The sequence below is a fragment of the Loxodonta africana genome, chromosome 3, assembly GCF_030014295.1.
Source record: "Loxodonta africana isolate mLoxAfr1 chromosome 3, mLoxAfr1.hap2, whole genome shotgun sequence".
Taxonomy (NCBI): Eukaryota; Metazoa; Chordata; class Mammalia; order Proboscidea; family Elephantidae; genus Loxodonta; species Loxodonta africana.
The window spans coordinates 188624862-188639931 of record NC_087344.1 but is presented as its reverse complement, the minus strand read 5'-3'; the positions used below and the strand labels follow the sequence as shown (position 1 = coordinate 188639931).

Here is a 15070-nt window from a genome sequence, read left to right as displayed (position 1 = left end):
TGTAATCCATACTGAAGGCTGTATCTTTGATCTTCATCAGTAAGTGCTTCAAGTCCTATTTGTTTTCAGCAAGCAAGGTTGTGTCATGTGCATACTGCAGGTTGTTAATGAGTCTTCCCCCAATCCTGATGCTATGTTTTTCTTCATATAGTCCAGCTTCTCAGATTATTTGCTCAGCACACAGATTGAATAAGTATGGTGAAAGGATACAACCCTGACACACACATTTCTTGATTTTAAACCATGAAATATCCCCCTGTTCTGTTCGAGTGACTGCCTCTTGGTCTATGTACAGGTTCTGCATGAGCACTATTAAGTGCTGTGGAATTCCCATTCTTCACAATGTTAAACATAATTTGTTATGATCCACACAATGGAATGCTTTTGCATAGTCAATGAAACACAGGTAAGCATCTTCCTGGTATTCTCTGGTTTCAGCCAAGAAATGCTGATGTCCATCTGACATCAGCAATGATATCCCTCTTTCCACATTCTCTTCTGAATCTGGCTTGAATTTTTGGCAGTTCCCTGTCAATGTACTGCTGCAACCATTTTTGAATGATCTTCAGAAAAATTTTACTTGTGTATGATATTAATAATATTATTCGATAATTTCCTCATTCTGTTGGCTCACCTTTCTTTGTAATGGGCACAAATATGGATTTTTTCCAGTCAGTTGGCCAGGAAGCTGTCTTCCAAATTTCTTGGCGTGTAGGTCCCCACTCTATCTGTTCAGGAGCTCTGGCGGAACAGTGGTTAAGAGCTGGGCTGCTAACCAAAAGGTCGGCAGTTTGAATGCACCAGCTGCTCCTTGGAAGCCCTATGGGGCAGTTTTACTCTGTCCTGTAGGGTCTCTGTGAGCCAGAATTGACTCGACGGTAACGAATTTTTTTTTTTTTTGATACCTATTCAAATTTCTATCATAGTACCAATATATGTTTATTGCCCCTTATTTTTGTGTCTGTCTCCGCCTCCCAGACCAGAAACACCTTAGAATCCAGGCTATGCCATTTATTTCTGTCTATTTATTTCTGTAGCATGAACTTTCAAGCCCTGGTGGCAAGTGGTTAAGCATTTGGCTGCTAACCAAAAAGTCAGCAGTTCGAATCCACCAGTTGCTCCTTGGAAACACTATGAGGGCAGTTCTACTCTGTCCTGTAGGGTCACTATGAGTCGGCATTGACTTGATGGCAACAGGTTTGTTTTGTTACAGCATGGGCTTTGGTAGGTGCTCAGGAAAAGCCTGGTGGTATAGTGGTTAAGTGCTACGGCTGCTAACCAAAAGGTCGGCAGTTCAAATCCACCAGGCGCTCCTTGGAAACTCTACAGGGCAGTTCTACTCTGTCCCATAGGGTCGCTATGAGTCAGAATCACTCGACTGGCAATGGGTTTGGTTTTTGGTTTCAGGAAAATTCCGTTAAATGAATGCCTCTCCATTATTTCCAATAACTGCTCAACAGCTCCCTCTAGCCCTCCAGTCTCAGTATGTTCAAAGCCAAACCCATTGTCTTCCCCAGACATGATTCGCTTTCCTATTTGCCTACCTCTGGGACCATTAAATTCATTTTCCCAATCACTAAGGCTCTAGTTCAGTCAACTTTCATTTCTCCCTGTTGTTCTCTCTTTATTATCTCTTTCTTGGATTATTAAACTGTTGTCTGACTTTCTGGCCTCTAATCCTTCTCTCTTATTAAAACATAATTCCAATCATGCCAGGCACTCCTCAGAAAAAAAAAAAATCCGGTGGTTCCCATTATTGAAGGAATTAAATTCAATTCCTTTGTCTGATAGTCACTGATCATACTTCACTGTCCTGTCTCCTCCCCTCTGCTTCAGCGACACAAATCATTCACCTTGCCTACTTTCTCACTTTCAGGATTTTGATCAGTGCAAGTTATTGAAGCTCAATAAATATTTATTGAATATCTACTACCTCTTGATAAACAAATGTATGTAAAACAAAATACTTGACTTCGAAGAGTTTATGATCTGCCAGGGGAGATAGATTGACACTGTGCTAAACGCTCTGACAGAGGTTAGCATGGAATCTAAGGGATCAGAAACCAGTGGCATAGATCCCAGCTGAGGACAATCAGTGAAGTCTGACTGAAAGCAATGACTCCTGAGTTGCCTTGAGAAATGAGAGTTGGACAGATAAGATAGAGCAGGGAGCACGAGGCTGAGCTGGGCATTCCAGGCAGAGGGAACAGCAGGAGCAAGTAGTTGTGAAGCAGGATATTGCAAACAGCTCAGCCCTGTGAGCTGGAACAGATCTGAATGTCCTTGTACAGCATACCAAGGATTCTGGATCTTATTGTGTAGAAACCATTAGGGACCGCTCTGTGATCCTAGCAAGGTCTCTTGGTGGCACAAATGTTTTGTGCTCAACTATTAACCTAAAGGTTGGCAGTTCAAATCCACCTAGCGGTGCCACAGAAGAAAGCCCTGGCAATCTGCTTCTGTAAAGACTACAGCCAAGAAAACCCTATGGAGCAGTTCTATTCTCTAACACATGGGGTTGTCATGAGTCTTGATGGCAACTGGTTTGGTTTTGTGATCCTAGCAGTAGGGCAGATGGATTGGAGGGGCTGTAACGGAGATAGAGAGGAGTTAGGAGGCTGCTGCAAAAGTCGAGGAGAGTCAGTTAAAAAAAAAAGTCAAGGAGGGCAATATGGACCTGAAAATGAGGACTGTGACAGAAAACAGTCCAAACAGTTCCCTCCACCTGAAATCCTTTTTTCCTGTCAGAATTCTGCCTGTCCTGGGAGATTCAACTCAAATGCCACCCCTCTGTTTGAAGCTTTTTACTGCTTATCCCAATCAAACATGAGCTCTCCTGCCTCTGAGCCTCTGTGGCACTTTGTACCTCTTCTATGACATTCCATTCAATGTTACACGTAGTCACGAGTGTATCACAACATCTACATTCTAAATTCCTTGAGAGCAGACCCCATATCCTATCTCTGTATCTCCCACAGTGACTATCACAGGATTTGACACATAATGTTTAGCTGCCGTCATCGAGTCAGCTTGGACTCATGGCAACCGTATGTACAACAGAACAAAACGTTCCTGGTCTTGCGCCATCCTCATAACTGCCAGCATTTTTTAGTCCATTACTGCGGTGAGAAACAGGTGGCAGTGACACATAATAGGTATCCAAAAAGTAATGCTGAATATGTCAATGAAAAAACAAGCAACTTAATGGATGGTGTAAAGGCCAAATGGCATAAGTGGGCAAAGCAAGGATTAAGACATTTCTCTTCTGAATCTAGAAGTGGCTATCTTGTAGGTTGTCCAGATCGTATATGCTGAAATTATGTCCCCTTTGGATGCAGCTGAGTCTGAGAAGAAAGAACACCCACATTCACACCCCACATCTTTCTAGTCCTAGAGAAATTGCTATAGAAAATAATCTTTGGGAAGGAATGAAAATTTCTTGTATCAGCAGATATTTCTTGAGCACCTCCAGTGTTCTCAGTATCGCTGTAGAGCCTTTAGGTAAGTACACACTACAGAAATAGAACCTAATGTTTAAGGTAGATTTTTCAGGCCAAAACCAAAAGACCTGTGTGGGCTAGCAAAGACAAGGAAGTCTTTGTGGCGGGGATGAGACTTCCTAGAGGGGCCCTGAAGGATGGGTTGGACTTGGGTAAGGAAAGACAGGCAATAGGGAATTCCAAGGAAGCAACACGCGTAAGACCTGAAGTGGAAGCCAACTGAAGATTGTATTTATATAGTATTCACTCCTGGAGTACTTCCTGTGTGCTTAGGAATGACACTACCTGGTGGAAAACAGTTGTCCTGCCCTCGAGGAGCTCCAGTTTGGGAGGTGGGGAGTCAGGGGGACAGATACTAAAACAAATACAGGTGATATATATCATTCCACAAGAATGTAACCCCATGAAAGCAGGAACCTTATCTGTTTTGTTCATCACTATATCCCCAATACTTATAACAGTGCCAGGAACAAAGTAGGTGCTCAATAAATGTACACTGAATGAAGGAATGCTACAATGCAGAAAGAGAACAGTCATAGTAATATTGATAGTTACCATTTATTAAGCACATATATGTGCCAGGCATCGTCGTAAGACTTTTACATACATTATCTTATTCGATCCTCCAACAACCTTTTGAGGGTACTATAATTATCCCGGAGCCCTGGTGACCAGTGGTTAAGTGTTCGGCTACTAAAAAAAAGGTTGGCAGTTCGAATTCACCAGGCTCCTTGGAAATCCTACGGGGCAGTTCTCCTCTGTCCTATAGGATTGGGGAGTCAGAAGCCACTTGATGGCAACAGGTTTTTGTAATTATCTTGCTTTGCAGATTTGGAAACCAAGGCTTTTTAAGTATACACTGGTCTCAAAGTTACCTAACCAGTGACAGAACTGGGACTTGAACTCATGACTGCCTAACTTTACAGTCCATTCTCTGTACCTAGGGTCTACTGTTCATAATCCTGTTTGGGGAACTTCGTCTGGTAGCTGATTGAAAAGTGCAGGGAAAGATCTAAGATAGGTAGGCTACCACAGTAAAACCAGCCTACAACAACGAGCATGAACTTAAGTGAAGATAGCGGAATAACGGAGGAAGGTCTACCTTTTTGGTATGTCAAAACCAAAAACCTGCTGCTGTCGAGTCGATTCCGACTCATAGCGACCCTATAGAAAGAGCAGAACTGCCCCATAGAGTTTCCAAGGAGGGCCTCGTAGATTCAAGCTGCTGACCTCCTGGTTAGCAGCCGTGCAACTTAACCACTACGCCACCAGGGTTTTCTGGTCACATATAGTAATGGCAAATCAGCTTGAAAATGCACTCAAGAGAGCAGAATAATAAAGGAGCGGAAGTGGCATAAACGGACTGGCCGGCCTTCGGAGACATTCCCATTCTCCAAGCAAGCCTGCACTACAAAGGGGGAAGTGGGGCTTGCCCAAGAACTACAATTCCCACAAGGCATCGGGCGGACTCCGGAGGTTTCCGGCTAGAGCTTATTTCCGGTCTCTCGGGTGCTGACGCTCTCTTCCGGTCTAGGTGGCTCCCGAAAGGTTTTTGGGATGCGCGCGGTAAGCCCCCAGGCCCCGGTGGCGTGGGCGGGAGGGGGTAGAATCTCGTGTTCGCAAGTCACCTAGAGGCTGGGTGTTAGCTTGAGGAGGGCGAGCAGGGGAGGGGGCGCGCCGACCGTTGACGCGTAACCTTGACAAGAGGGGGAAGGGTTCAGAGCCGACTGAGACCCCGAGGGACCCAGAAAGAGATGTGGGAGACGAGGATGAATGGGATCCCGGGGGAAAAGGGGGTGGGTGAGATGCGGGAGCGGGGAGCAGTACCCCGCGAGCGCGCGGAAGGATCCAGTGGAGCTAGGTCGAGGGGGGTGAGGTGCGGCCGGAACACAGCAGCCCTGGGCGATTCTTCTGCGTAAAGGAAAGCTTAGAGGCTGCTGCAGGTCCGAGAAGCGCTGAAACTAGGCACCCCCAAGGAAGGACCTATTCTGGCCACATAGTGTCCTTTCCAAGGACCTCATCAGCTGGGGAACATCCCTGGATCTGGGCAGTAGATATATTCTGGTACTTAGACCGGTTTTCCAGGAGCTGCAGGGCGGGGATGATAGGAGAGTCCTGCAAACGGTTCAGCTCTGGTGGCTTACAGACTGCTCTGTGAATCAAAACTGCTTTGATAGGATCAAAAGAGCTCTAGGGCTTGGTAAAGGAGAGCAGGAAGATTTGGATGATTTTTATATATTTGGATTAACTGCTCACTTTTTTTTTTTTCCTTCAAAGATGAGGTTGCCGGCATTTGTGGTGTTGGCTCTATTTGCTGTCACTCAAGCAGAGGAGGGGGCCAGGCTTTTAGCCTCCAAATCACTGCTGAACAGATATGCTGTGGAGGGGCGAGACCTGACTTTACAGTACAACATCTATAATGTTGGCTCAAGGTAAGGACCTGAGGCCGTGGAGCTACAGGTTGGGCGTCTGTTCTGGAGTCTTAGATTTCCTAACTGGGAACAGGGAACATTCTGGTGGGTAGTGATTTCTCTTTGAGCGATCTCCAGCTCCAGCATTAGATATCATGAGTGAATACAGCATACTGGTTTTGAGAGAGGAGGACATTCTTCCACTTTTTGAGTTGGAAGAGTTTCAAAGTGGGGGAGAAGTACGAATTGTGGTATAACAGGGAAAAGAAGATGAGACAGAAGAATATATCTAATCTCTTTGTTACCTCAGGGGTTTAAAGATTCAACCTCCTTTCTTTCATTAGTCTGTGAGCATTTTTGTTGCCATTCTTTAATTTGTCTTCCATGTACGTCTTGGTTCTCTTCCTCCTGTCTCTACACACAAACGTGAAGAGAAATTGAGGTGAGAATGGATTTGGGCCCATTCCTTCCTAGATACTTGAGTACTTTGGTGCTTCTGAGCCATACAATCTAGTCCTTGACCTGGATTCTTCAATGCAACAAACCTAAGTTACAGTGTGTCTGGAATCTGTGTTCTGATGTTCTGATTTTTAGGACAAGGGATAGATTTGATTGTCAGTTGTTTTAATTTTACATCCATTACTTACTAACCCTTACTGTTTCCTCTTTTTTTCAGTGCTGCATTAGATGTGGAATTATCTGATGACTCCTTTCCCCCAGAAGACTTCGGTATTGTCTCTGGAATGCTCAATGTCAAATGGGACCGGATTGCCCCGTATCCTCTTGGCACTGGGTGATGAAGGCTGGTGGCAGGGAGGGAAGGTTGCCAGCAAAGCAGTGGGTTCACTTCAAGCAGTCCAGTGTACGAAGCCAGTCTCCTGCCATCTGTCTGAATAGCATGGGGCAAGAGAGACTGGCAGCAATCATGCCTGCATGATTTAGGGTATACTTGAGGAAAGAGCTTCCTGAAGTTCAGGCTAGGAGGCCGTGAAGCATACAGGGAGGAAGTAGACTCTTCTAAAAATGTGTGTGGCCAAACAGGGATGATGACGGTGCTTTCAAAAGAAGAAATTCATTTGGATGATAGCATGGAGCTGATGATCTTTTAAAGTCTCTTTTTAGTGAGTCTCTTATTCTGATCTACTAGTTATTTTCTGTGTATTTTGAATTAAATGGCATTTTTTCCTTTGTGAATTAAATAGATTTTCTGGTATGGGTAAATGTTTTGTCTTTTTGTATTTCTAAAAACTCTTCAGTTATAGCCAATGAAAGATTTAGGTTTAAGTGACTGTAATTTTTCCTCTATAACATATATTGCTTTGAAAGTTTACTTCTAAAATCTCCATACCAAGTACATCATGGACCCATTAAAATGTAACTAGAAAGACATTACACCCCACACTTTCAACTTCTAAAAAGAAGTCTGTATTTTTTATTCTTGCAGAGTATTGAGTGTATAAAATCACCGCATGTGTTGGCAGCTTTTTTGTGAATGGTGCATTTAGTCCACAAGTTGAAGGCTGTTCTGGAGGGTTGTTATAATCTTGGCTTCATCTTTTTCCCTTCCTTAACTCTTGGGCCAGTGCTAGCAATGTCTCCCACACCGTGGTCTTGCGCCCCCTCAAGGCTGGCTACTTCAACTTCACCTCAGCAACCATTACATACCTGGCCCAGGAGGATGGGCCTGTTGTGGTGAGTGGCCCCAACCCTTAGCTGGATGGAACTTGGATTTCCAGAAATTTCCCTGATCCAGGCCAATTTCAATATGTCTTCCCTTGAAAACTTGAAGAAAAATTCCAAAGCAGTCAGTAAATTTATAGGGAGATAAGATTGAACTGAAACGAGGGGAAGGAATAAAGTATGTTTCAAATTGTGAAGTCCCAGAATAGAGCAGTTGTACTAGATGAGAGGGAGTACCATAGCGTTCCCTTCCTCTTCATCTGTTTTCCTGTTAGTCCGAAGTGTGTCATTTACTGTCTAGTTTATTGCATCCTTGTTTTTCCAATCCATCTTCTGTACCATTGCCAGATTATTCCCAGGCCCTGCAACATACCATGTCTTTCCCTTGCTTGAACATCTCTGTTTACCACATGGAGGCTGCGCTTTTCTGCCTGTCATTCCACACCCTCCAATACTCCAGCTGCTCTCTGCCTCTCCAGCTTTCTCTCCCACTCTGTCTACACAGACCCTCCATCTAAATAGGCCAAGCTCCTTGCTACACCCCGCCCCCTCTCTCCATGCTAATTCTTTCTTCTTTGTCATTGTTCTCTGTTTGAAGCACTCTTCTCCACTTCATTATCCAAAGCCTTCTCAAGCTCCAGCTTTGAGCTGCATCTGCTTGGTTCTAGCTTCGGCTTCTGCGATTCATATTGCTCTTTTCTAGTCATTCTTTGAATAAACATTCATTGACTGTATCTAAGCTTCTACGGCACTTACGGTCTATGGCACTTGAACATTTAATTACTGCCTTCGGTAGTTCTCTTTCTTATATGTAAATCTTCACTCCCCAGTTTAATTATAAACTCCTTGAGGCCAAGGACTTCGTCTTACATTTCTTTTGTTTCCCAAACTTCTGCATATATAACAGAAACTGAGTAGTAAACAGTCTTTTGTTTGATCAGTGTAAAGGTCTGCCGACAATTATGGAGCCCATGCCCATGCGGCGTGCTCAGCTGGGGAATACTGAAAAGATTGAGACACTCTCAGCCTCAAAAAGCTTAGGCCTTGAATGTACGGAGGCCCCTGACAGGACCTTACAAAAGAGCGTTAGGCTCCTTAGTGCGTGCACAGTCGGGAAGGAGCTTAACAGTTAACCATAGAACTAAAAGAAATCTAAGATTCACTGACACTCAGTGCAGTTTCTAAATTTTCTTACATGAATTATATCCATTTTCTTTCAGAAATCATATAGAACCATAATCTTATCTCCCAGTTACGTTTTTGCCGTTTTGTGTCATTTTTACTGTCAGAATGATCTCAGGATTCCTTAGTTCTAGCTGGTACTTGATGAGTTAATAGACACCAAATCAAAGGCTAAGTTACCGCCTTAGAAGAAAATTGTTTGCAGTGAGCTCCAAACTCTAGGCCTCCTCTCCAAGGCAAAGGTATGTGGGCCAGATTCTAGCTCTCCTCTAGTAATGTACATTTGGGTAGGGCTTCATACTTCTCAGAGTCCTTCTCATTATTTCAGCCGCGCTTCATATCAACCTTGTGAGGTGTAAGAGAAGAGTGTTTTTACCTAAAGAATGAAGAAATGGTTGCCAAGGGCAAGGCATTCCATTATACACCTGGCCTGCTGAGGGGCCAGTGGCATGAGCAACTTCAGTCTTTTCAGAGTGGCTACGATAGAAGGATTTGGCTTTTAATTCCAGGTCTGTACCTGACCTTCCCTCCTTAATAAATGCTCATCCTGTGGTGTTGCCAGAGAAGTAACTCAGGTCTCCTAGCTCCTAGTTTTCTCTTCTTTACGCCACAACTAAGAGAGAATCATCTAATGGTCCCTATTTCAAAATCTTTTGCTTCTCTCCTTGAAGCTGTCTGGGGCCTTTGGGAACTAAGGATCTGATGCTTAGAACTGGGTTGACAGAGACTGCCCTTTCTCGAATGAGATCAGTCTGTGACCTGCCTCAATGCCTTTTCTTCTTTTCTTTTCAGATCGGCTTTACCAGTGCACCTGGACAGGGAGGAATCCTGGCCCAGCGGGAGTTTGATAGGAGATTCTCACCACATTTTGTAAGTTCTGCAATGTCTTCTTTAATCATTCCCCTGGTATGGGAACACCTTTTTGGTCCTGGGACCTCTTGACCTCCTGAGAAGATTGTTTCATGGGCTGGTTCTTGCTATGGCTTTGTTCCTTGGTGTCTGATATAAACAGCCATCAAATATCTTGATTTAACCATGCTCAGAGATTCTTGGCAGTGAGATAACAATTGCCAGAACCAAAATACTGACCTTTCTTTTTCTTCAGCCTTGAGTAGAACCCCATTTTAGAGTCTTGGGTCTATCTTGGTTAGAGTCAAAGGGCAATAGAGCATTGGGAAGGTTAAGTGGGAACTTGGTTGTGACCTAGTCTAGGAGAGAATTGTGTAGAGATTTGCCTAAACGACTGAATGAGGGAATTCACTTATTCCTTCAGTGGATGATGGTGAAGTCCCTGCCATTAAAGATCTTACAGCCTGTCGAGGACTCAGAACACGTAAATGGTCAAATAAGGCTGTGCTAGGGGTTTTACACGAGTTGCTGGAGGAGACAGAGTAGGGACATACCTGGTCTTTGAGAGTCAGGGAGGGTTTCTGGAGGCGGTGAGGGTTAACCAGTCGAAGAGGGGGTGTGGGAGGGCAGGCATTCTGGGAAGAGGAAGAAGCTCAGAGATGAGAAAAAGCTTGGTGCAGTCCAGGAGTGGAAAGTCATTTAGCAAGGCTAGAGGGTAGAAGGTAAGGCAGAGGAATAGAACACGGAAGAGAAGGGCCAGAGGTGTAAACAGGGGTTAGAGCTCAGGGGGCCTGACTGTCAGTGGCAGGGTAGCTGGTGTGTCTCCTCTCTCAAAGATTGTTTGGAAGAGAGAAGCTTCTCTTCCAGCCTGGGTTAGGTCAGGTGAGGCCTTTGGCTTCACAGTTTGAAAGATAGATTGGTCTTTAGAGAGCCATTCTATTATCAGGAGTGGTCAGAGAGGAGCCTTCCTGCCAAAGTTTTCCTTAAAGCTTGGACCAGACTGTTCCCTTTCTCATTGGACCCATTTCTTCCCAGTTCTCTTCCATGCCCTAATCCAGGCATGTAAGCAAGGCCTTCATTTTTCTCCACAGCTAGACTGGGCAGCCTTCGGGGTCATGACCCTTCCCTCCATCGGCATCCCCCTGCTGCTGTGGTACTCCAGCAAGAGGAAATACGACACTCCCAAAACCAAGAAGAACTGAGTGGGGCTTCTACAACCCTCCCCTCCCGAGAAATCCAGGTGCTTTCCAGACTTCAAAGGGTACATCAGATGCAATCTCTTCTCCCTTAGCCACCTTCTCATGGATCCTGCTCTGCCCTCAACCAGAGTGAAGGAACAGGCCTAGAGGCCTAGGAGTCTGAGAGCCTCCTTGGTTCCATCCTGAAGCCATACAAAGGAGAATGCCTGTGGCAACAGCCTTGAGCCCAGAGGGCCCTCTGGTGCTCCGCTGAGGGGCTGGTGGGGTTATTTCTGGCAATGTGAACTCTCAGGGGTCCAGGAGGGGGCACATGGAGACTGCCTGACACCACCCCCACCCCTCACCCTACCATCTCAGAAGAGGGTGGAAGGTGACATGAAAGCTGTGGGACTCTTGGAGTCTACCCAGTCTCTGTTCTGGGTTAGGGAAGCAGTTACCAAATGGGGTTTTCTAATAAAAATAGAAAGAAATACCACACTGACTTGTCTTTTTTTCCCATCACTTGAGTGAGTGCAAGTTACTGTTGGTGCTCAGGCCCTGAGCACCCAGGCGTCTGGTCAGGGAGGCTGAGCTCCTGCCTCTTTGCTGTAGGGGTTGTGGGTCCAATTCCCAGGGAGATAGCCACGCCCCTTTGAACACCTTTGCCTCTAACCCTTGCTTCCCTGTCTTTTGTTCTCACCTATCATCACATTCCCTAGACCTTCCTTGCCTGTTAGCGTCCCTCCACTGCTAGAGAAGAGAGGGTGGGGAAGGATGGTCTGCAGATCAGCCCATGTTCTCATGCCCGGGTAGTTATTCTGCTCTATTTACTGACTATTCTAGAAAAGCTACTTCATGCCTAATTCTAGCCCTCCCCTGTTTAAGAACTAGCTCTTTTTGAATTTGATCTTAGTTTTATTGCCTCTGTGTTGAGCTCAGGCCAGGCACAGGGCCTGGACCCTCTTGAATCGGGCCCTAAGCATGGCCTGTATGGAAAGGAGTGGCTGAGTGCTTGGCTTTTGCTGCTGCAGCAGTGAGGACAACCACGCTGAGCTGACTCTGTCCAACCCAGGAATGGCGTGGTCCGGGAGCAGCCTCCCAGGCAGGAGGAAAGCCCAACAAACACCCGCTTTGTTCCGGCCACCAAGTTTCCCAGTGTAGATTCTGCTCCCCCATCTCCCCTGCCCAACCGACCAGTTTAACCTTTCCCTCACCCAGGGAGCCTCTGGGCCCCAGGAAAGATGAAAAGGACATGGAGACAACGGGAGGCTCCAAATGGAGTAGCCCTCTGCCAACTCACCTCCCTCTTCCAGGGCCTGGAGCTCGGACACCCCAGGACTGGCCAGGTCAGAGGGCAAGGAGGATATATTCACTTTTGCTTATTGTGTGTGGTGGAGCCCTGGGACTTGCTCAGGAGGATGGCTTGAAAAGGGCAATGGGTCAGAAGCTTGGGGCTGAGAACAAATGTAGGGGAGGAAAAAGGAGCTAGCTTGATGGGGTGTGGATTAGGCAAAAGGTAGTGATATCTTGATCTCTAACCCAAACCAAACCCATTGCCACTGAGTCGATTCCAACTCATAGCAACCCTATAGGACAGAGTAGAACTGCCCCAATGGGTTTCCAAGGCTGTAACCTACACCTGTAGAGCGGTTAGTGGGTTTGAATTGCTGACCTTCCAGTTAACAGCTGAGCATTTAACCACGGTGCCACCGGGGCTCCTTGCTTGATCTCTAGGACTTTGAAATGTTAGTCATTAGAAGAAAGGATGCACTATTTTCCATCTCTGTAGTCTTCACTGAAAAGTTAGTAAGTTAACCTATAGGAGGAGGGGTTTTGATTTAGAGGATAGGATAAACTTCCTAACTCTAGAAGGTAACATAAGATTTATTTCTCAGTCCAAACCCTGGCGGATAATCGTTTCCCAAAAGCTGGGGGAGAGTCGTCACGGTACCTTTCCTCACCAGAGCTCAGCGCTCTGTGACCTAACTCTCATTACGGAGGAGACTGTAGGAGGGGAACGCTGACCTGACACAGACAACGAGAGAAGCATCATGAAGGCACCTTGAAAAAAGGCCAAAACCAGGTGTTTCATCTCTCTAGAGGTCAACTTCCTTGGAGTCAGGATGGGATTTGAACCTCCTTTACATAGTGGTGTTAGAGAATGTAAGAGCCTCTAAAATCTATAGACAGACTTAGTTGGAATAGTTGGCTTTAGGATTGAGCTCTCTTAACTTTTTAAGGTTGCTTGATGGAGCAGCAGGACAGCACTTCTTCACTCTAGCTGGGAACCATTCTAGAAAGGAGTGAACCTGAACTCAGGATTGTGTGCAGGTCTGCGAGAGGAAAGAGAAAGCAAGCACTAGTCCCACATCCTTCCCGGAGATTGGGCCCCAAAGCTGGGGGCTCTTCCCTAAAAGGCAACACAGACAGAACCCAGCCGCCAACATGCTCCAGATCCCTCCACCCCCAGCAACCAGCCCTCTGCCCTCCCACGTCCAAACTTCCAGCTGGCATCTCCTCAACCACACATGCAGCCCTGGTACCAAGAGGAGCCAGGTGCCTGGACATCCACCCCTTCACGTACAAGGCTTTGGGACTCTACCTGAAGAGAATAAGTGGGAAGTGGGTGTAAGAATTTCCAAGAAGCTGGGAGTAATGAAGGGATTTGGTGAAATGATGGGGACTTATAAAGGCTTAATCCCTTGAGGAGCCCTGGTGGCACAGTGGTTAAGAGCCTTTTGGTCAGCAGTTCGAATCCACTAGCCATTCCTTGGAAGCCCTATGGGGCAGTTCTACTCTGTCCTATAGGGTCGCTGTGAGTTGAAATCCACTTGATGGCAATGGGTTTGGTTAGGTTTAATCTCTTGAAAGGGCAGCTCAGGGTCGTGGAAGCAGCACTGACTACAGAGGTAGGAGAGGACCTCAGGTGAATCACCACCCTACTCTGAACCTCTTTCCTCATTTGGACAATGATGAGATTCAATTAGAGATCTTCCTGTCAGTAAGATGAGGCAGGCATTTTCCCTGTGTTCTTAGGAGGTGAGAAACAACCACTGTCACCTACTCTTCATGTGGTTTTGGGCCCAGCCAGGTAGGAAAGGGTGCACAGTTTCACATCTGGAAACAGCTGCCCTCTTCCTCTCACCCAGAATAAGACTTTTAGAGCAAGGATAGACCATTGTTGTTATTAGCTGCTAAAAAGTCAGCCCCTGACTCATGGCAACCCCCACATGAAAGGTGAGAATTCTACCACAGAACCACCACTGCCCTCTGGATAGAGCATAGATTACCTAATTTTATCCTCTCATTTAATAGATCAGGAAAGACTCAGAGAGGGAAGTGGCTTTTCCAAGGTCACACAGCAAGTGGCAGCCAGCATATTTATTGAGTAACTACTTAGGGCCCAGCATTTATGCCCCACCATTTACACATAACTCAGCATCAATCACTCGAGGGTCATTTTCAACATCCGCATTTTACAGATGGGGAAACTTGAAGCTAATAGGTAACTTCTCCTATTGCCTAGTGAGAGGCAGAGCCAGCCAAGCCCTTCCAGCATGTCCTTTCCATGAAACCACAGGGCTCCCTGGGACCACAGGGCCTGTCAGGAAGGAGGGCTCCCTGACACCCATTACCTTAGGAAGTCCAGTGTCTGCCCCTGGAAAGTCAGTGAGGGTGAGTCAGCCCCCTCCCCCGCCCCAGAAGTTGTTATCAGGGGAGAGGGTGGGAGAGCTGACCAAATATCCTGCAACCTGGTATCCACAACAAGCCATGAGTGTGCTGTGTGTATGTTGAGTTGCCTGGTCACCCCTGTTCCTGTTGACTGAAGCCAGGCCCTCCTCAGATATAGCTGCCCTTATAATAGCTCCTCCCTGCAGTGTAACCTGCCTCTTAAAGGGACCAAGGAGCAGTTTAGAAGCCGAATTTGGGAGAGAACAAAGGACCTCCCTGACCCTGATGAGGACCTTGCTGTTAAGGAGTTTTCCAGCTGCGGCCCATTCCCAGAGACCTCCTCTATCTCCCCTCCCCAGCTCTACCCTGCCTCCACGGAAAGGAGGGGAGGTTTCCCTGAGATGTCAGGTTCCCACATAGTCTCCACTCAGGGTGGCCCCAGCTTGGCTCCCTGTGCCTGCTTCCACACCAGCCTGGATCCTGTGGCTACCCTTTATTTTTTATTTTTTAGGACAGGGAAACCCAGGCATGTCCCCCCACCCCCTACCCCATCAGTGATGGCACTGAAAGGGTTAAAGGCCTGGGCCCAGCACTGTTT

At 46.4% G+C, this 15070-nt stretch overlaps 1 protein-coding gene across 1 annotated transcript; it reads left to right on the top strand.

Moving 5' to 3' along the window:
- Nucleotides 1-4973: 4973 nt before the first annotated feature.
- SSR2 (signal sequence receptor subunit 2) lies at nucleotides 4974-11296 on the top strand. Its single transcript, XM_003415138.4, has 6 exons — nucleotides 4974-5066; nucleotides 5778-5932; nucleotides 6588-6686; nucleotides 7495-7603; nucleotides 9566-9643; nucleotides 10714-11296. The coding sequence occupies exons 1-6, from the start codon at nucleotides 5058-5060 to the stop codon at nucleotides 10822-10824; spliced, it is 561 nt and encodes a 186-aa protein (XP_003415186.1). The 5' UTR covers nucleotides 4974-5057; the 3' UTR covers nucleotides 10825-11296.
- The last annotated feature ends 3774 nt before the right edge of the window (nucleotides 11297-15070 follow it).